At 33.3% G+C, this 22,917-nt stretch overlaps 1 protein-coding gene across 1 annotated transcript in view; it reads left to right on the top strand.

The window, feature by feature from the left end:
* The window catches only part of LRP1B (LDL receptor related protein 1B), a 1,901,338-nt gene that overhangs the window by 1,559,304 nt on the left and 319,117 nt on the right, over positions 1-22,917 (top strand). The window contains exons 44-45 of the mRNA XM_043576625.1: positions 20,439-20,631; positions 21,262-21,387. Coding sequence (XP_043432560.1) covers positions 20,439-20,631; positions 21,262-21,387 — 319 coding nt within the window. The remainder of the gene's footprint in view (positions 1-20,438; positions 20,632-21,261; positions 21,388-22,917) is intronic.

Below are 22,917 nucleotides of genomic sequence, written 5' to 3'. Positions count from 1 at the left end.
GAAGGCCTGGAGGAGGGATCACAACTGGTGTGTAAGAGAAGGCCTGGGAGGCTGAAGGGGGAGTTGAGAGGAAAGCAGTACAAACTTCATTTTCTTATTCAATACTCATTTCCCTTGTCAGTCTCACAGACTACCTTGGATACCATGTGGAGTGATCAGCACCAATATATTACCTGTATTAGATTTGGTTAAACTCTTCTGCCCTCACCTAAAGGGTTGTGTCTTTGTAAATGAGAATAAAGGTGAAGAAAAACCAAAGATGTTGGCTTTTTCTAGATTAAGCTTCCTTAGAAAAAAGAAACACTGAAACCGTGTAATTGAGATCTGTCACCTTGTGTTTTCCTCCATAACAATTTAGTACCTGAAACTTGTTAATTTTTTTTTTTTTTTTTACTGATCAAAATTATGATATTCAATGGTGATTTTCAAAGACCTAGTAAGAGGTTAGGCATATTCATCACCATGAAAATTTGATTTTGCAATGACTCTCCAGTTTTTATTTATTATAAAGTTTAGTTATTGTTTTTCTTATTGATGATGACATTTTTTCAAGGTTAAATTTTTAAAAATCAATTATTTTGAGTGAGAGTATAGGGAAAGGTCAAAATATCTTTATAAAAACAGTTAAGTCATTTATTTTTATATTAAGATTTTAAAAATTGATGCAATTATATTCAACTGTATAATTTTTTTCCTGCTAATACATATGACAAAAAAAGGAAAGCTAAGAAGTGATTTGGACAAATTCTTTAAAATAAGGAATTAAATGAATCAAGTAAATGACTTAGCAAATCCTGAAGTCTATATTGGACATGGTTATTTAATACAAATGAAAGTTTGTCAACACAGAAATGCTATAAAAATATGACATTACTAGGCTCATTACCTTGAGAGATAGTACTGGAAATGTAAACTAATTTAAAAAGTTTGACAAATGGATCAATGCCAAAAGCTTCTACTCTTATAGTGTTGTACTCTGCCCTGTTTTCAAAATTGACACCTCAATAAACCTCTGCATTTTTCAGTGGCAAATCTCTATTGATCATAGGCTAAGTGGGAGGAAACATGGAAATGAACTTGTGTGGCAATGATTTTATTTGTATGTGACATCTTTTGTCAATTCACTACTAATTGCACTAGTATATGGTTCAGAACAGCAAACTCTTACACTGAAGGAGAAAAACACAGTATGTTTAATTCAAGGAAAGAAAATATTCTAAGTTAATACATTGAGGAGAATATATGGACTAGATGAAGCAAATAAAAATTAATAGAAATCTGTTAAGAAAGGAGAATGAGTCTTCAATGTGTTTATTTTTGAAAACAAAACAATGAGATGAGTAAATAATGTCATTGAATCAACTATTAGAGTAAATGAGTAAAACTGAGCTGGGCTAAACCACTGTCAGTTTCGCCCCCCTGCCCCCACGCCCCCCACCCCGCCCAGGTATAGACCACTTTTAGGGTAATAATATTATAATGAGGAAAAGCCACAGACAATTGAACTAAACAATAATTAGGGATGGTGTGATAATTCTTTCTTGGAGAATTTTTGGAGAGGAAGTATGAAGAGCTTATTTAGGTGTGTGCAAGTTGAGCTGACCTTAGAATATAAATGGTTGAAAAAAAGAAATGTCCAAACATGTCACCTCAAGAATGATTAGATTCTGACAGTCTTGTACCTTTTGGTGGCATGCTTACATTTTTATGACTTTTTGCTCATACAAGTCTGAGTAACCACTGTCTGGAAATGGAATACTTCCTTCTTCTGATAACATTGCTTTGGGTTGGCTTACATTCATTACTAATAGTTGTATTAGCTGGTTTCATTATTCCTTTCTCTAACTAATGTCTGTACAAAGAAAGCAAGGGAGTAGGAAAGAAAGGCTCTGGAATCAAAATGTAAAAATTCCAGTGAAATTGTTTTGGGGAGCAAATATATATAGTTAGGCTTTGTGCCCCAAGCATCTGAGCAAGCGCTATTAGTACAGATGTTCTAGTTACCACAAATATGGACCCAGTGGCTTTTAAATCCTGGGTTATAACATGGTGGCAGCATTTCCCTGGGTTATCTGCAGCATCAGAAGTAGGAAGATTTGTCAGAAGTGTACATGTACTATTAGTTTAGCAGAAAGATTGCATTTTAAAAGATCAAGAGTACCAAGATCAAGCTTTATTTATTCTTGTGATGCTCTCCTTAATGTCTCCTTCCTGCTATTCCAAACCTACTGTGTGGTTCTTTTTACTCTTTTCCCTGAGCTAAAATTCTTTTACTCTTTCCCTTCCTTTCTTTCTGAAATTCATATAGAATATTGAAATCAACCAATTATGAAATATTGGGAACTAAAAGTAAGGTACACTTGAACATGAAAAGTTATGGCATGGTTAACATAAATGCAGTTGATCTATCGCATAAATTTGCATAAATCAAAAATATAACGTAACATACACACACATTAATTTTTAAATCAGCAATGTGTATAAAAACTGCTCATGTCTGAGATATTAGGAAGACATCATAAAGTTCATTATATGCCCATAAGGTGTTTGCATTTAGTTGGAATAATACACTAGAATAATACACTGGAATAATACACTAGAAGCATTCTTAGAGATAATCCTGACAAGTTCACTCATTTCACAGATTTAGAATTCGCTCATGGTTGTAGAGCTAGTTCTCTCCTCCTCTACTCCCCAGAAAGTATATGCAGTGAAACCCTGGTTTGTGAACATAATTTATTCCAGAAGCATGCTTGTAATCCAAAGCACTTGTATATCAAAGCGAATTTCCCCGTAAGAAATAATGGAAACGCAAATGATTTGTTCCACAACACAAAAATACTCATGTAAAAATGATTACAATACTGTAATAGAATATAAAATAAGAAAGAAAATACAAAATATAAAGAAAAATAAACAAATTAACCTGCACTCACCTCTGAAATCCTTCATGGTTGGTGTGAGGGACACAAGACAGAGGAGGGTTATTGTGTAGGATGACTTTCACTATCACTCATGGAATCACTGCTACCTATTGGCTCAATGGCATCTTTTTCCGCATGGGAGCCATTGTATATTCTCCCATGGATATACAGTACAGTATATTAATACAGTACAGTATTAATAAACTCTTGTCATATACTGTATTTTATGTAATTGGCAATAAGGCAGCAGAGGAAAGGGTCTACATCTGTAGGCAGCCTGACCTAAAATGAAGCAAAGCATTCCTAAGCTTACTTTTGTACGGAAAGCAAAGGGCTGTCCATAGGTGCTTTGAAGTGACAAAAAATACACTTGTGCCAGTTGTGGACACCTTCCACTGTTCCGAAAAATCACTGATTTCTGCCAAACACCATGGCCTGAGACCAAGGGTCTGAGTATGGGAGACAATCACCCACAATCCCACAGCGAGAGAGACAGAGACAGAGAGAGGCAGAGAGAGAGAGACAGAGAAGGAGAGAGAATAACCACTGGCTCAGTTGTGACCATGTGACCTTTGGCATCATGTACTATTAGTATTGCAAGTCATTGCTTGTTTATCAAGTTAAAATTTATTAGAAATGTTTGTCTTGTGGAACACTCACAGAACAAGTTACAATCCAAGGTTTTATTGTACTTACTATAGGACTTTTTTTTTTTTGCTTCATCTTAGGTTCAGCAATGCTCTATATTATGAAACTATCCCAGGGCCATCCATAGCTAAGCATGAGGGCTAAAGAGAAAAGCCAAAGGTTAAGATACAAAGCATGACAATACTGTAATTTGCCAGAAGTATTTAGAGAAATTTCTATTTATGTACAAGCTACCACTTAATCATTTTGTATGGATGCTGAATATTTCCTTTTTTATTATATATCCCATTTAAAACCTCAAAAGGTATTCATTGAGAAATATTGCTTATTTAATGACTTTTTTCCAATGACATAACAATTGGTGTTAACATTTGGGTGATATTAAAGCCAACAGTTAGTTATCCAAACCCAGTTAAAAGGAGAAAGTTTTATTATCTGATATGAATGCCAGGAGGTGATTTATATACTGAATAGTTCAGAGCATGTCCTTGAACAATTGTAGCTGCTTATTTTTTGTCATCTTTCTGGCAGCTGCCAAATTGTAATGCTTAATGATTCAACTTAAATTAACTAAAATGAATCCTTGTGGAAAAACATAATACCTGTCTGGTACAAGGGGTCTTATTATATTGCCTTCATTTACACAGAAATTATTCATAATTCATTGACACCCTCTCATTACTAAGTTATGGGTATTTTTTTTTCTGAGCAAATGGAAAAATATATAACTTTGTGCAGGTGTTCATGCTATTTATGTCATATCGGGTAGAGTGGTCAAAATGCTGCTCCTAGTTCATGGAAATAGCTAAATAAAGTTTATAACTAACCAACATGCAGAAGCACTTTGAGGATATATATTAGCGTAGCCTCTTCAAATAGTGTTTCTGCAAACATTTATCTTTAATATGAATATTATTAAATACCTTGAAATGCATGGTAAATGACACTATACCAAAAAAAAAAAGACTCTTGGCAATGGTAAATTAAAGCAGAGCATGGCATTTTATAGAATATTTGCATGTTATAGATTTTTTAAATCCATAATTAGATCAACTATAGGAAAGTAGATGCAAAATGTCAGAGTTTGAAATGTAGATAAATTCATATTAACATGGAGGAGAGTAAAGCATTGAATTTTTAATTAACTGCAAAAATGGAAATCATTCCCTTTATTCCCACATTTTTATTCTTTTCTATTATGAAAGATCTCATTTATAGGCCATAAGAGGAATTAGTAGCAAAGCTATTTAAAATGTGCAGCTTAATTAATTATTTTTACTCTAATATGTCCTTGAGCAAAATACTTCCAAGTGGGAGAATTTGTTACCCTGAAAGCCTTTGGGTTGGAATGCCTACTTGAAAAATCACAAGAGTGAGAACTAGTCAATTGGGTAATCATTTTAATTGCCAAAACTGGTCATGAAGAAGGCCTTCCAACTGAACACTGACTTAGAAGTAATTGATTTAGTGGTTTCATGTAGCTTATGTTGTCTTTTATTTTTTTAAGAAAACTTTACCAGGATTGGGAGACCGACCTCTCATTTTCTACCCTTTCTTCCATGGAGTGACCTTCATCAAATCTAAAGTGTCCAATCTGGAAGAGAACAAGAACTTAGTAGAGTCTATAATTTTTATTTAGATATTTAAACAGATATGACTCAAGGATAATTTCCTTCAACTTAAAAATTTTGAGATTGAGTGCTTGTTTGTTGATCTTGTTTTACAAGTGTTAAAGGGATTGAAAACCTTAAATTCTCTGATCTCATGCAAAATACTCTCTACCATGTTGAGTTATAAACAATGAGAAATAATTGCCTTAGTGAAGACATTAAGACTGATCTCTCTTTTTTTTTAACTTAAATTTTCTAATTTACTAGTTTTTTTTTTTTTTTAAAGTGTACAGAAGTTCAGGGCACCTGGGTGGCTCAGTCAGTTAAGTATCCAACTCTTGGTTTCATCTCAGGACATGATCTCACAGTTTCTTGAGGTCAAGCCCCACATCTGGCTCTGTGCTTGCAGTGTGGAGCCTGCTTGGGATTCTCTGTCTCCCTCTCTCTCTCTTCCTCCCCCACTCATGCTGTCTCTCTATCAGAATAAATAAACTGAAAAAAATTAAAAAGTAAATAAATAAAGTGCAGTTCATGTGCAAATTTAATTCCTTTGAAGGTAAATATACAGTGTCATAATTAAAGCAAAAAGACAACGTAAATGATTAAATGTTTTCCAAATAGTGACGCATCTGGTAATTTGTTACTATTTCATCTTATTTTGAGAATCTTATTAGTTTTTAATCCCCCTTCACCTCTTTCACCCATCCTCCCATCTACCTCCCCGCTCTAGGAATCTTTTGCTAGTTCACTCTTATTAGGGGTCTATTTTTTGGTTTGTCTCTTTTTTTCCCTTTGTTCATTTGCTTTTTTTCTTAAATTCCACCTATAAGTGAAATCATATGCTATTTGTCTTTGACTGACTTATTTCACTTAGCATTATACCCTACAAGTCCATCTATGTTGTTGCAAATGGCGAGATGTCATTATTTTTTGATGGTGGAGTAATATTCAATTGTATATGTTTACCACATCTTTATTCATACATCTTTCGATAGACACTCAAGTTGTTTCCATACAGTGGCTATTGTAAATATTGCTGCAGTAAATATAGGTTCGCATGTATCTTTTTGAAATAACATTTTTGTTTTATTTGGGTAAATACCCAGTAGTTGAATTATTGGATCATATGGTCGTGCTATTTTTAATTTTTTGAGGAGCCTTCAATACTGTTGTCTGCAGTGGCTACACCAATTTGCATTCCCACCAACAGTGCACAATGGTTCCTTTTTCTTGTTTAATTATTTATAAAAATGTACATGTTGTCCAAGTGTAAAAGAAATCATTAGCTTCGCTAAGAAGACAGAAAAAGATTCTTGAATTTTCATTTGCAAGTATTTTATTATTATATGATTTAAATTATGCTATGGGTCATAGTATAGTCCTTAAAAAGTCAAGAAAAAATGATATATAAGACTCTTACGTGATATATTAATTGTATCCTTAAATATTCATATAAAATCATGATTAAATATGTATTTATAGATAGATAGATAGATAGATAGATAGATAGATAGATAGATAGATGATATAGCATGTACATAATAATTAGAAGGAAATGTGATACATTTGCCATATTTTTGTTTACTGTTATCTCACTTAGAAGCTGGCATGAAAAAAGTTTTCCTCTTGGTGCCTTAGTTTTTCCTCTCAAAAATGAAGCACAAAAAATCTAGAGGAATACTATCTTATACTGCAGATAAAGTACATTAATGTTTCTTGAAAGGTACACTTTTAAAAACATATGATTATGTCTTTCAGGATAGCAGTGTTTCTGGAACATTTCCTACAACTGGTTTTAAGTTAGGCTGAAAAGCTCAAATTTTGATCTCTCTTACACTACCACCCAAGTTTTATTTGAAATACCTCTGATCTTAGACAATTAAAGGGGGAGGGGTATCTCTGAGTCCATTTGACTTGCTTTCTTCTTATTTTTAATGAAAGAATATGCATGGCAGGACCCCTGGGTGACTTAGTTGGTTAAGTGCCTGACTCTTGTTTTCCGTTCAGGTCATGATCTCACTATTTGTGAGTTCCAGCCCTATGTAGTCAGTGTAGAACCTGCTTGGGAACCTCTGTCTCCCTCTCTCTCTGCCCCTCCCATGTTTGTGCTCACATGTTGTCTCTGTCTCACTAAAATAAGTAAATAAAATAAAAATAATAATATACATGGCAAGAAATACTTGATATTAATGCTTATATTTATGTTTCCATCTTAAAAAATAATAATGTTTAATTGGGAAAGAGCCATTGATAAGTAGAATAAAAAATTTCAATTTTTATGCTGTAGAAGTTAAGTATTTTGGAGATTAGCAAGATCTCAGTGAATATAAAGTAGTTTCCATGACTTTTTTTCTCCTAGCATGGAATATAAATTATTTCACTGAATACATGAATATCCATATTTTAATGGTTTCTTTTTGAATATTATACACAACAGTATTGAAAATGAACTTGATAAATGTGTGTTGAAAATTTCTCTTATACTATTTGCAAATAGCATTTATATGATTTACTTGATTAAAATGGTATTAAATTCTAATAAAAAAAAAACAAAAAACATCTCTTACCAGTCTAGGGTGTTGTCTGTGGAAGACAATATATATTGCTGAAGTACATTGCCAAAGAATTATTCATTTGCTCCCAGATTACAAAGAAAGTTTGGAGGAGGACTGAATGGTTAGGGCTCATTACATATTGATGAAATAGAAAATCTTAATTCATAAGGACTGATGGATATGAGAAGTTCATGTTGTAATACAAAACTGGGTTCATCATTCTAAGCTCCTATCACCCAAGTATAATCATGCTTTAAAATTGCTAATTTTGGGGGCGCTGGGGTGGCTCAGTTGGTTAAGCATCTGACTTCGACTCAGGTCATGATCTCATAGTCTGTGGGTTCAAGCCCCACGTCGGGTTCTGTGCTGACAGCTCGGAGCCTGGAGTCTGCTTCAGATTCTGTGTATCCCCCCCTTCCCCTCCCCCACTTGCACTCTGTGTCTCTCTCAAAAATAAATTAAAAAAAATAAATACATAAATAAAATTGCTTATTTTTCGCCACTCTGGAAAACAGTATGGAGGTTCCTCAAAAAGTTAAAAATGGAACTACCTTACCCCCCTGCCCCAGCAATTGCACTACTAAGTATTTACCTAAAGGATACAAAAATACTGATCAGAGGCACATATGCACCCTGCTGTTTATAGCAGCACTATCAACAATAGCCACACTGTGGAAAGAGCCCAAATGTCCATCCATCGATGAATGGGTAAAGAAGATGTGGTACACATATAGAATGGTATATTACTCAGCCATCAAAAATAATGAAATCTTGCCTTTTGCAATAATGTGGATGAAGCTAAAGTGTATTATGCTAAGTGAAGTAAGTCAGTCAGAGTAAGACAAATACTGTATGATCTCACTTATATATGGAATTTAAGAAACAAAACTGATAAACATAGGGGTAGGGGAAAAAAAAGAGAGGGAAGCAAACCAAAAGAAACTCTTAACTATAGAGAACAAACAGGGTTGCTGGAGGGGAGGTGGGCAGGAGATAGGCTAAATGGGTGATGAGTGTTAAGGAAGGGACTTGTGATGAGCACTGGGTGTGATACGTGATGGATCACTAAAATCTATTCTTGAAACCAATATTACACTATATGTTAACCAGAATTTAAATAAAAAATTGAAACAAAAATAAAGTAAAATATCTTATTTTGTCAATAAAATTCTTCTTCAATGAATATAGGATGGGTTAGCTCTGTATTACTGATTGACAAATTATGGAATCAACATCCAAAACAGCTATCTCTCTACTGGTTCCTATCTGCCCCTCTTTCCTCAGAAGGTTTATACTCTTGTAAGTAGTAAAGAGAGTGTTATTACTGCATCAGAAAAAAAAATAGACCATAGGCTTTTGATTGTCCAAGTCTATCCATTAATCTTTCTCCTGGATACCTTTTGATAAATTGTGGATGAGGAATGTGCTTCATCATTTAAAATACATTTTCCCTGAATTCAGCTATGGCAAGTGGTTATAATAGCTTTAAATTTTTCTGAATTTTTGTTTTGGACATAATTCCAGACACACCCAACAAAGAAAACAATATTCTTAATATTAAAACATGATTGAAATGCCGGAATAATGAGTAAATTTTCTCAGGAAATCTTTTTGGTAAAAGCATTCCATTTTCTGAGTAACACCCTGTTCTGTAGGTTTAGATCAGTAAAGTGGCACTGGTAGCCCCGAAGGTGGTTGCAACATTAAGAAGATACTAACCCGTTCCCAAGGTTGAGGTACATAATGGTGAACTGTAGGAACAGTGCTGCTCTTCAGATTTGTCTTTCCTTCAAACATATTTCAACAAGCAATTTTTAAAAATTGTTGTGACAGATAAAAGGCAAATGTGTTTACAAAGCTTGATGGTTTTAAGCAATAGCTGAATAAAATAGAAAATAGCAAGTTTTATTTCATTGACTCCTTTAGTGTTAACAGTGTCTAAGATGGCTCCACCTATTCTTTTAATAATCTTTGGAGTCTTTATAAATCTAGATCTAGTATCTTTAGCTTGCTAGTATTCTCTCTCTCTCTCTCTTCCTATGTGTGTACGACAATAGAACATTTAGGGAGTCATGGATTGGATATAGGAAACTTTGTTTTCTAAACTTAATTCTGCAACTTACTTGGTACACTTTGAACCTTATTTCCTGGTATTAAAAGTATATACCATCTTATATCATGGGTAGTTATGATAAAGACAGCTAATTTAAGTTCCTTCTCTTACATTTAACATATTTATTTTTTAATAAATATTATCAAAAGGCCACAAAAATGAAATAGTGTAATATACTTCATGTACCAGTCACCCAATTTCAATAATTCTTAATATATGGTAAGTTTTGTTTCTTAAATACCCCCTCATATTTCTAGTCTATGGATGATTTTGAAGCATACCTTAGACACTGAAACATTGTATCTGTAAGTATTTTAGTATGTAACTGCAAATGATAGGGATTTTTTTCTAATATGTAGTTTTCATAATCAAAATACTTTTATTGTATCTTAGAATAGTACTTCCTAATTCATCAAATAATCCAGTAGGAATGTTTGAAATTGTCTTTTGAAAAAATCAATTGAGTGTGAATCATAATTTATGTAAGATAAATTCACTGAATTTAAGTATACAATTTGGTGACTTTTGAAAAAGGTATAATATTGTATAACCACCACTATAATCAAGATACATAGTACATTTCTATCATTTCACAATATTTCCTCATATGCTTTTATTTTCTGGGTCATATGATAGGTGCACATTTAATTAAAAAAAAAAAAAAAAGAAAAACTGTTAAAGGGGCACCTGGGTGGTGCAGTCAGTTGAGCTTCTGACTCTTGATCCCGGCTCAGGTCATGGTCTCGCCATTCTTAAGATGGAGCCTGCATTGGGCTCTGCACTGATGGTTCAGAACCTGATTGAGATTTTGTCCCTCCTTCTCTCTGACTCTCCCCCACTTGTGATTCTCTTTCTCTCTCAAAATAAACACACTGAACCAAACAAAAAACTGGTAAAGAGTTTTCCAAAGTGACTATACAATTTAACTGTCCCACCAAGAGTATGCGAGAGTTCCAGTTACCGCACATTCTCATCGACACTGGTGTGTATATTTGTATCTCATTGTGGCTTTAATTTGTGTTTTCTTATGCTAGGAATGTTGAGCATGTTTTCATGTGGCTACTGGCCACTTGTCTATTTTCCTTGTTAAAATAGCTGTTAACATCCGTGGTTGATCTTTATTTAAATTTTTTTTTGACTTCTAATGATAGAGTCCTAATGGTTTTTTATTTACCTTGATTCTAAGTACTTTGCCTGTTAAATATGCATATGCATATTTATGATAAATGCATATTTATCTCCTGCTCTCTGGTTTGCCTTTTATTTATTTATTTATTTATTTATTTATTTATTTATTTATTTTTGTTGATGTATCTGAAGGAAAAACATGTTTTAATTTTGATAAATTTGAATTTATCAGTTATTTCTTTTATGGTTCATGTGATTTGCATTTATCTCAAAAATTTTTGCCTAATTCAAGGTAAAGATTTTATTCTATTTCCTTCCAGAAGTTTGATAATTTTAGAAGGAAACAATTCAGGCTTTCACCTGAAAGTAATATGTTAGTTTTAGTGTGTTCATTGATATCCTTTATCAACCTGAGGAAATTTCCTTCAATTTCTAACTTGATAATTGTTCTATCAAGAAGCGGTTTTGATTTTCATCAAATGCTTTTTCTATATTTATTGACATGACATATGTTTTTTTCTGCTCTACTTTGTTAATACATATAGTGAAAACTCCTGTAAGGAAGACCTTTTCCTTGTCTTCCTTCCATGTTATTCTTTATCTTTTATTTTTTTAATTATTTATCTCCTTATGGAATCACAGAGATTAATTTTATTCTATGAATTATAATCTGTTACCATTAATATTTGTTGCTCAAATTGCCCCATATATGGCCATTGAGAAGCCTTCCAAGTGTAATCCTGCATCCTCTTGACATACTTCATCATTTTTTGAACAAGTCTTGATTTTCCGCCTCTCAAGATATTTCACAATCACACGTCTCCTGTCCCAGAGTATGTAATATTTTGTGTTGCTTTTATAATTTGCATTTAATTTAATTTTAATTTCCAAATTTTATTACTAGTATATACAAATAAAGTTATTCTTTCTGTTCTCTGTACTTACTCAACTAACGTATTAGTTCTAGGAAATTTTTTGTGGATTCTTAAGGATATTCTATGTATATGAGCCTTTCATTGCATCTCAGTTTGAACTAAAATCCAAGTAAATTCCATACATTAAAAACTACTGATATGTCTCTTACATCTCTTCAACATAGAGTCCCCTCTACCTTTGTTATTTGGAATTTGTTATTTGCAATTTTTTCTATTTAAAAAAAAGCAGTTAATATGACTTGTGGAGTTTCAGTCTAGATTTGCATATTGCGTACTATGGCATTGTTTAACGTATTCAATTGTCTTTCTTGCTTTCTTTCATCATTTATCATGATATAGATATAGATATTGATATACATGACTATTACATGTGCTCTTATGTACTTTTATAAAAAATAAAGTGTATTATTTTGATGTTGTACAATTTTTAAGAGCAGATACTGTGTTTTTCTCTTTTTTTTTTTTTTTTTTTTTTAGTAGTAGCATAGTTACCTCTGTGCTGTCAGTCATACTTAAGGCCATTGTTTCTAGAGTCTGGAATCAAATCACATCTCCACTACTTCTTCCTCTTCCTCCTCTTCTTCTTTTTTAAACAGATTTACAGAAAGATAATTTCATACCATACAGTTAACCCATTAAATTAAATATACAATAGAATGCTTTTACTATATTCACAGAGTTGTGCAACTATTGACAATCAATTTTAGAACATTTCATCACACTAGAGAGGAACCTTATAGCCCTCAGCCATCAGTCCTCCACCCCCCTTGCTTCCATCCTTTGACATCACATATCAGTCTACTCTGTCTACATATTTGTCTATCGTGGACATTTCATATAACCAGAATCATACAATATATATGGTCCTGTGAGTAGCTTTTTTCACTTAGCACAATGTTATTCAAGTTCATTAATGTTATATACAGTAGAGTAGGATAAAGGAATTGGATGTGAAATGATAGAGGGAGGCAGATTGTAGTAGGGAACTCAAGATAAGTCCCTCATTTGAAAAAGTGATTTTGAGCTAATTCTTAAAAAAAAAATAATGTTTTATTTTTTTTTTATTTTTTAGAGAAAGAGAGACAGAAGGCCAGTGAGGGAGGGGTAGAGACAGAGGGAGACACAGTATCCAAAGCATGCTCCAGGCTCTGAGCTGTCAGCACAGAGCTCAACATGGGGCTTGAGCTTGTGAACCATGAAATCATGGTCTGAGCTGAAGTCAGATGGTTAACAGACTGAGCCACCCAGGTGCCCCTGAGCTAATTCTTGAAGTGGTGAGCTAGTTGGCCGCGGGGGTATTTTGGGAAGGTCTCAAGCTTAGAGAACAGCCTGTGTAAAGAACTTATATGGTTTTGTATATTTGAGACACAATCAAGAGAGTACTGTGGCCCGAATAGAGAGAGCATGAATATAGAGAATGGTAGGTGATAATTCCAGAGTGGTAACAAGGTCAGGTCATATAAGACATTATAGACAATTTCAAGAACTTTGAAGGATCTTGAAAAAGATCAGATGTATAGATACATTCACATCTGGATGTAAAAAGGATGTTACTTTTTATTCACATTATCTTGTGTTACTGTTATTTTTTGTTTTGAGTTTTTGCTTCATTTAACAGACTTCTATTGAATTAACTGAATCTTAAATTAAGACACATTTTACCGTATGTTTCTTAATTTTAAAGATTATAGGCAATCACACGTAACAACTGTGGAAAACTTTTTGCAATGTGGAAAATAAGCAGCATTTTATAAGAATGTATTATTACTCAAGAAACTAATGACAGTGTTTACTTCAGAGGAAAAGGATGTGAGGTTGGGAGTTGGAGTTGGAAAAGTGTTTGCATGATTATTGCAATTGTTAAAAATAAGTTCAACATATTTTATATGTAAATTATGCTTCAGTGAAGTTGGTTGAAAAGAAAACTATATGCATAGTAAGGAAGATGTGTATATGAATGTGTATATAGTCAATGTAGCCAGATCCTAGAGTAGTTTTAACAGCATTTTTATTTTTTAAAAACGTTATGACTTTTAGTTTGATGATATTTCCACATATTTATGAAAATTCAAATATGTTTTTATTAACTCATCTTGCTACCATTATATATAATTTTATAAATATTTTCACATTTACTGAAGTGACCCTGGAGTGGACTGTAGCCACATGTGTAAAATTTAATAAATATATTAATAATATATATGTTTTAATTTTATATATTATAAATAATAATATAAATAAATAAAAGTATTTATGGAAACATTTTGGATATAACCTTTGATCACAAATCTTTCATCACTTTCTCAAGGTAAAATTTAACAAATGAGATTTGATTTTTTTGTGTTTTTTTTTTTATTTGTTTTGGCTAGCAATCATGAGGATGTTTAGAACAGTATGTTCAAAAGAGATATAAACCCCCTCCTCCCACACACAGCAAACAAAAATCTTTGATTTCCAAAACTGTAAGTCAGTTGCAGTTATAGTCCTCAAGGTGATAGGAGTTTCAGGACAGCCAGAGTCAATATAATGTGACTTGCTTAATTACAAGCACTGCTTTTTAATTTTCCTTCAAAGTTAATAAATTGGCATAATAGCCTTTGTGACCCTTGGTAGAAATTCCCAGTTGTCATATGACCAAAAAATGAAATGGATCTCCAGGATTTTACCAAAGCAGACATTAATCTTATCTCTAAGCAGAGGTTTGATGATCTGATAATCTCCAAAATTGAAAAAGCATTAAGTTTACAAATGGAAATCTATTTTAAAAGTTTTTTTTTTTAGGTTGATTCTTTATCATTTGTAACACTTTTGAAACTAGGAATAAGACTCAGAGTATTTTAAAATACTACCCTTACAAACCTATCTAAGTGCTATCACATTCAATGGAAAATAATTATAGCAAATGTTTATGAAAAGCTTACTATGTAACCATGCTAAATGTTTTATGAATATTATTTAACAGTTTTTAAAATTTTATGGTACATACTAATTCCATTTTTGTTATTTTAAAGAAGAAGAAAGAGAGGCCTGGAGAAGTGAAATAACAAGTCCCAGGTTGCACAATAAGACAAGGTGTGAAAACAGTCCAAAATTTTCTGACTCCCGAGCCCAGGCTGATAATCCTAGGCTATATTTCCTTTTCTTTTTTTTTTTTCTTTTTTTAATTTTTTTAATGTTCATTTATGTCTGAGAGACAGACAGAGACAGAGCATGAGCTGGGGAGCGGCAGAGAGAGAGGGAGACACAGAATCCAAAACAGGTTCCAGGCTCTGAGCTGTTAGCACAGAGCCCGACGCGGGGCTTGAAACCACAAACCAAACCATGAGATCATGACCTGAGTTGAAGTCAGATGCTTAACTGACTGAGCTATCCAGGTGCCCCTATATTTTCTTTCAAATGTAGTGTTAAATTAGTTTCTGTCCTTTGTCGGTAGTTTTATTCATAAATATACACACTGGAAACACCTCTTTATGCATGCAAATAATCATCCTTTTGTACAGGACACTTTTTTAACTTCTTATAATGTAGCATCTAAAATATTATTTGATTTTTGTCAGATATTCAGTAAGTCCCAATTTGAAAAATTACAACTGGCATTTCAGTATACCTTTGACATATGAGGTTTTGATTTAATATACACTTCTTTGACTAGCTGTTCACTTTTTCTAGTAAAATATTAAAATGCCAGGAGAGTTGTATTTAGACAATGATCTAGAGAGTAACAGCACTGAAATATTTATCAAAGGCATGAATGTGATCCGGAGAAGATTATGCCTACAGTTCTTCAGTAAAACACAAATTTGGGTAATAACCATTTTACAAAGAAAAAAATTTATATCTTTGGAGACACAACCAAATAAGGTATAAAGGCGAGTTCAAAGTTCATATAAAATGTACCTTTAAAAAAAAAATAAGAAGCAAAAGAAAGAAACCCAAACACAAGAAGAAATGTTTTTTAATCATTCTTCTATTAACTGATTTGATAAATAAATAATCATTGGATGTTAAATATGTCCTATACTAAACACTTGAGTTACAAAAAATAAAAACATACGATTGCTGATTTCAAGTATTCCAGTTCTGCCAGGGAGATGGGTAAAATATAAGCTCTTTAACGATACTCTCTGACAAGTGTTATAATGAATGTGTGTAAAAACCGCGTATGAAAAGGAGGGAGACACTTTGCTTTGGGCAGCAGGGAGAGGATTCTCAAGAAAGTCATTTCTCAGTGGGTCTCACAGCAGACATTTTTAGAAGGAATTCAAAACAGAAAGAACTTACTGAAAAATATATTTAGGTTTTTTTCCTTAAGTTTACTTTTTATTAACACAATCAGCCTATGAATCTCAAACTATCTAAATACATCCAAATTAAAAACATTGCAATCATTTATGAAGGCACGGCAGTCAAAACATGAACAACTTGCTCAAATTTCATTTAGGAATGACTATAACACTTCGGGAATATCTTATTTTTCTCTGTGTGGCCTTAGGAAATATCTTATCCTTTGTCTTTCCTTAGAAAAAGAGCCAAGTTGAGTTATTGATATTTGTTATCCCAGTTTATAGATTTGGGGACTGAACTGCAAGAAACAAAATAGCGTATTTGGGGAAAACTAAGGAGTCTCAGAATAGGGTTCACTTCTACTACCGCTCTCAGTCGGATCTGGAGATTTTTCCCCCACTTTCTTCCCCTTGTTCTCTGCCACTAGCAGGCTTTCTTGTGGTCAACTGACTTTGTTGTCCTCTGGAATCTGGTTGAGGTTGGTCAATAGAGAGATCAGAAACAGTATAAAATGAAAATATTTCATTCTCTACTCTTCTTTTATGATGGTTTGCCTCTCTAACTAAAGCTGGCAACCCGTCTCACACAATAAAAGTGGTCTGTTAGATGATTGCTGTGCATGTTGTTCTTTCCAGATTTGATTGGACACTAATGACATTTTGATACTTCATATTCTTCAAACTCAAGTTAAATATAGTCATCTGTTCTTAAATTAAATATTTCTCAGTTTTGAGTTGCTGATTTACACATTGCCATTGCCTCTAAAGCTAAATCAACCACAGTTGTTTCTTTGCAACCTGTAACACTTTGTCATCCCTGACCATGGTAGGGGCCAAGTTGTCATTTCTCATAATAATCATTTACCATCCTGTCAGTGAGGCAATCACCTGAGGTGTTTGGGAAGCCTCCTGTTTCCTTGGCTTTTTAATTGTTTGGTTTAACATTTAGCATCTGGGTGTTGGAAATATGTTGTCTGGTTTATAAAACTGAATGTTTTTGTATTCTTTTATTGTTTCTAGTGCTTCCAGTAAGGCACCGGAGAAGTTTCAGGATGGAAAATCAGATGATTAGTGATTAAATTCCTGACACAAAATTTCAAGTCTAAGTGGCATTACCAATTTAATTGTCTATCTAGGAGGACACATGTGAGGTTAATATACACTGTGTCAAGAAATGCATTTTCTGAATGAACATGAATTCTTATTTTGAAACATGAGCCTATTTATAGGTTCAAAGTGAAAGTGCTTCAAAATTATGCCATAATGGTACATTACCATATAACATGGTAAGGTGCAATTTATGATGACAAAGCTTCTGCACTGTAAATAAAGATGCTGATTAGGCTTGCAAGGTGCAGTATTTGTGAACTTTTGATAAGAATGTTTTAACACGGAGACGAGAAAGTATAATTTAGTGGATTTCACTTCTCTGTTCCACATGGAACTCTAACCAGTGAAATGAGATGTCTGGAGTCAGCTCAATTCTCAGTAGAACCTATTGTACCTTATTAAAGCAACATACATAATTATAGACTGAGTTTAAGTTGCTTTTTTCCTCTTTCTCTGTGTCAGCAGAAGTAGAGAAGTAAGCTACTAGACTCAGTCAGTGTTAAAATTCATAGAAGTTACTGTATATACCAAATAGACTTTTGGTAACAATATAGAAGAACTTTTATTGTCATAGGACTAGCTACTTGTTAGCCATCAAAAAAAACCTAATTTTATTTATGTCTAACTATTAAAATTTTGTTTTCATTCTTACTGATTCATCAAAGTGTGCATTTTGTTCATGCAAAATATGATACTGGATAGAAAAGGGAGTCAAAGAAATTACTTTAGTTCCTAACCTGAAGGAGCCTAGATAAAATAATGCAGTACGTATACATATGCTAATATTAAAGAAGAATTTCTCTAGTTACTTTAAGTAAGGCAAATTTAAAAAAAAAAATTAAAATCAGATCTTAGTTGATCTTGCCCTGAATATTTGAATATCTGGATCTGAATCTATTTGGATCTGAAATGGCATCAAATCACTTAGTACATTTATGACCTAGGGTTGATTATATAACCTTTCAAGCTCCAGTCCTCATCAGTGAAATGTGGAATGAAGTGGTATTTAACTCTATCAGTTACTATGAAGATTAAAGTTAGGTTTTATATGTGCAATATATATACTTCCTGCACATTGTAAGCATTTGTGAAATGTTAGCTTTTATTGTTTACAACAGCAACAAAAAAATAGCAAAAGGACGAACTAATGAATGAGTGGATGAGTGAATAGATGAATGAATAAAAACTCTCATGAGGGGCGCCTGGGTGGCTCAGTCGGTTGAGCGTCCGACTTCAGCCAGGTAACGATCTCGCGGTCCGTGAGTTCGAGCCCCGCGTCGGGCTCTGGGCTGATGGCTCAGAGCCTGGAGCCTGCTTCCGATTCTGTGTCTCCCTCTCTCTCTGCCCCTCCCCCGTTCATACTCTGTCTCTCTCTGTCTCAAAAATAAATAAATGTTAAAAAAAAAATTAAAAAAAAAAAAACTCTCATGAATTTTGACAAAAATAAATTAGGAAGACCTTCATTTGCAAATACTGCTCTACTCTGCATCTTCTTTACCTTTCTTAAGTAAAACATCAAAACTGTTATCATTTGTCTGGACAAATACAGCTGATCTTAATTGGTCTCTCTGCAGCTCTTTTGTTTTTATCTAATCTAATCTCTACACCAGTAATCTTTAAATAATCTATAAAACTACAAACCAAAAATGATATTAATGTGCTTTAAAACCTGTATGACATACTATAACTTTCACAACAAAACTCAGATTCACAGCCTCGATCTACCGTATACATTGCCCTTCTTGCCTCTTCATGGGATCCTGTTGTCATGTGTGAGCTGCTTAACTTTTGTTCATTTTCTCTTTCCCCTTCCGCTTGACTTCTACACCTTGTATACCCTCTGCCCAGAGCCCTTCTTTCTCTTTTTCTCTTTTCCTGTCCTATTGACTCTTCATCATTCCCTTTCTCAGGAAAATCTTCCCAGATCGCACATTAGAGTAGCTATCATTTCATGTTCTCCTAACAAACAATCTTCCCTTCATCATTTTGCTTTTATATATATATATATATATATATATATATATATATATATATATATATAATATAATATATATATTATTTTATATATATTATATTTGTTGAAATTTAAAGTAGATATAAATTTTAAAGCTTGGCTTTTCTAAAAGGAAGGGATGAATCAGTTCAGACTGCTATAACAAAATACCATAGACTGGGCGGCTTAATCCACAGGCATTTATTTCTTAGAGTTCTAGAGGCTGAGAAAGAAAATTAACATATCCATGACCTCTACAAATTTCTTCATTTCCTTTTTTAATCTCTTTCTTTCCATCCCTCCCCTGCCTCACTCTGTCCATGGGAAACACTTGTTTTGTTTTGTTTTGTTTTGTTTTGTTTTGTTTTGTTTTGTTTTTTGTCACCATAGATTACTTTGAAATTTTTAGAGTATATGAGTGATATCTTTATTTCTGGCTGCTTTCACTCGGCATAATTATTCCGAAATCAACCCACATTGTTACATGTATCTAGTTCATCTTCTGTTTTGTTTTTTTTTTCCTCAGTAGCATTAAATGTGTTAAGGAAAACATATATCCATGACACTTGTTAAAACATCAATGAAGTTTTTTTCAGGACTGTCACACAAGATATAAGGGAGTATTGCAATGGAATTTTGTATTGGAAAGAGCAATAATTGTAATGGAAATAATTGTAATGGAAAGAGATGGTAAAAGCTTCCTGAAGGAAAACCTGGGTCCTATAGTTCTTTATGTTCCTTATATAGTTCTGAGAGCTTGATGAGTGTTCACTGGATGTCTGATGATTCTTAAAAAAGATAAATGTTTATTAGTAAACAGAATCTCATATTTTTGGCTTGGTGATTTTGTTGTATAATATTGAAAACATGCAACTGTTTATATGAACTGAATGATTAGTAAATAGAAATATACCTAAAATATTAAACAAATACATTGTAAAAGCTAAGAATGATTAAAACATTTAAAATAAACTGTTAAGAATTTTATAAAAATACATTCAGTAAAATGCATTTTTATCTGATTTTCATTGATTAAAGCTATCTACTCTTAATTTTTAAATTTTTTTTGAAGTAAAAGTGGATGTAGTTATAGGAATGCCTATATCTTCATTTAAAAAACATATTTACATTTATTTCAGGTGATTGTCAAATCTGGGCCAGGAACTTTCCTCAGTTTGGCTGTTTATGACAATTATATCTTCTGGTCAGACTGGGGAAGAAGAGCTATTCTGCGTTCCAACAAGTATACAGGAGGAGATACAAAAATTCTTCGTTCTGATATCCCACACCAACCAATGGGAATCATAGCTGTTGCCAATGACACTAATAGCTGTAAGTTACACTAGACATTAAATGTATTTCTTAGTTATATAATCTCTTGAAAAATCATCTATGTGTTCTAGTAATACTTGGTTGAATTTTGTTTTCTTAGAGTTCCTGGGACAGTGTTCAGGATTTGACCATGCAGTACAATAAAATCATCTGAAAGGTTTAAGATACCTTCTGTAGTTCTGAATTTATCACCAGAGGAACAATTCCTTTTTAATTACTTGTTTCTGGAATTTTATTCTCTCTCACTGCCTATCTTTGAACATTCAAATCAAATTGTTTCCTTGAAAATAGTACTTCTTAATAAATAAGCTTTACATCTGGGCTTAAAAGTTCTTTAATCACTGGAACACCTACAAAAATTGCAGCTTGAAGTGTCAATGTGGTTTTTAATGATTCTAGTTCATGTGATGCCGTGGCTTCCTTGACAAATGTTGTAGAAGATGTAGTGATTTATGTTACATGTTTTTCAAAAGTTCTTATTGCTTGTGATGTTTGGATTCTCAAAAGTCCTGAATCTTTCTTATTTTTATCTTTGAGAGATGGGTGCAGTCTAACAGTTTACTATTAATCTCTATCTAACAGAATAGAAATTCAATATAAAATGTTACCAATAAAGCTTCTTTATTGCAGGTGAACTTTCTCCATGTTCATTATTAAACGGAGGTTGCCATGACCTGTGCCTTTTAACTCCTAATGGGAGAGTGAATTGTTCCTGCAGGGGGGATCGCATATTGCTAGATGACAACAGATGTGTGAGTAAGTAAAGAGTATTGAAATGTGATATGACATAACTGCTCAAAAAGCACACACAGACATATTGAAATTGTTTCAGTATTCATGAAGTTGTACTTTCCTCCAAAGTTAAAGGCCCAGTTGGCATATCTCTCTATCCTAAAAAGAACTTGATTCACCATTCTACTTAATTTTAACACCATATGATAGATAATGATAATCCAAACAGCGGCAAATGGTGTGTTCCCCCCATTGTGGGCTGGAAGGTGTTGGATTAGAGAAATAACCTGTGTACATAATCATCTGCAAACTTGTGGTTATGACTTTGAAAATTAAGTCAATAGCAAAATTAATAAAGCTGAAACAAACCAGTATATAGGCAGTAGATCAGAAGCCTTGTAGTGAAACTACTCACAGTCCGTCACAGTATGTAAATGAGAGAGAATGGCTCATGCAGCTTATTTGTAATCATTTCCAAACGGTTAATTAAGAATGTAACATTGCAGCCTTGCATGATGTTTATACCTCCCAAAAGGCATTGCAATCTTTAATTAGTACCATTACAGTATACACTTATTAACAGCTAAGTTTTCAAACTGTTTCCAAAATAAATAAGGTTCAAGTGTTCCAATACTGCCATGAGAAATTAGCCAGCGACATAAAGAATGTTAATTCATCTTTAACATTAAGACTGTTGTGTATAACAAAGACAAAAGATAAACATTTTGCTGGAAATTGGTGAACTCACTCTCAGGATGTGGTGATTGTTTGCTTTTTTTTCTCTCATCATCTATTTCTTCATCTTCTACCTTTTCATCTTAGAAAACCAGTGGAGCTGGATATGCTCCATTGCATCAGATGGTATAAGTAGGTTTCATCTTTGTATTTGGTCCTTATTTACCAGGAGGATCTTCTCTTTTTTCTGCCATGTACTTTAATGCAAGCACTTTCACATCGTTTTCTTTACCTTGAAAACTATCGCACCTCATACAAGAACACAGACATACCTTTTCACTTTGCACACTGGTACCACAACCCAAAGGGCACCTTTTAGCCAAAGAAGTAAAAGACTTTCATTTAAGACTGTGCCAGAGCAAACGAGGGAATGATGCAGTTGGTCAGTGAACTTTAAATGAAGACAATTTTAATAATTCGGGCCACAAATTCCTGTATTTCTTAGTAACCCAACACTTCCTTGAATTGTTCAGGCAATTGCTTAAACTCTCTTTCAGTTTGCTTTTGTGGTTTCAGCTGTAATGGTCTGGATCTGATGCCATCTGTAAGCCTGGAGTGTGAGCCATGCATTAGAATCATTCATGTTTCTTTCACAGGTCAATACAGGCCAGTAGAAAAGCAATGCCTTTAGTCGAAACAGCAAGGCTTATTTGTATACAGTGGATGCCTGTGCTCGCTGCAAAATAGATTAGATACATCTGTCCCTACTAAGCCACCTGCTTCTCTCTATTGATGAGAGGGAATGAATCAGAAAGAAAACTGTCTTTTAAACAAGCACAGTTGTATTCACATGCAACTATAGAGTGATGTTGGATTCCT

Source organism: Prionailurus bengalensis, chromosome C1 (assembly GCF_016509475.1).
Source record: "Prionailurus bengalensis isolate Pbe53 chromosome C1, Fcat_Pben_1.1_paternal_pri, whole genome shotgun sequence".
NCBI lineage: Eukaryota > Metazoa > Chordata > Mammalia > Carnivora > Felidae > Prionailurus > Prionailurus bengalensis.
Note: the sequence above shows the minus strand (reverse complement) of the source record. Positions and strands in the feature narration are given on the sequence as shown.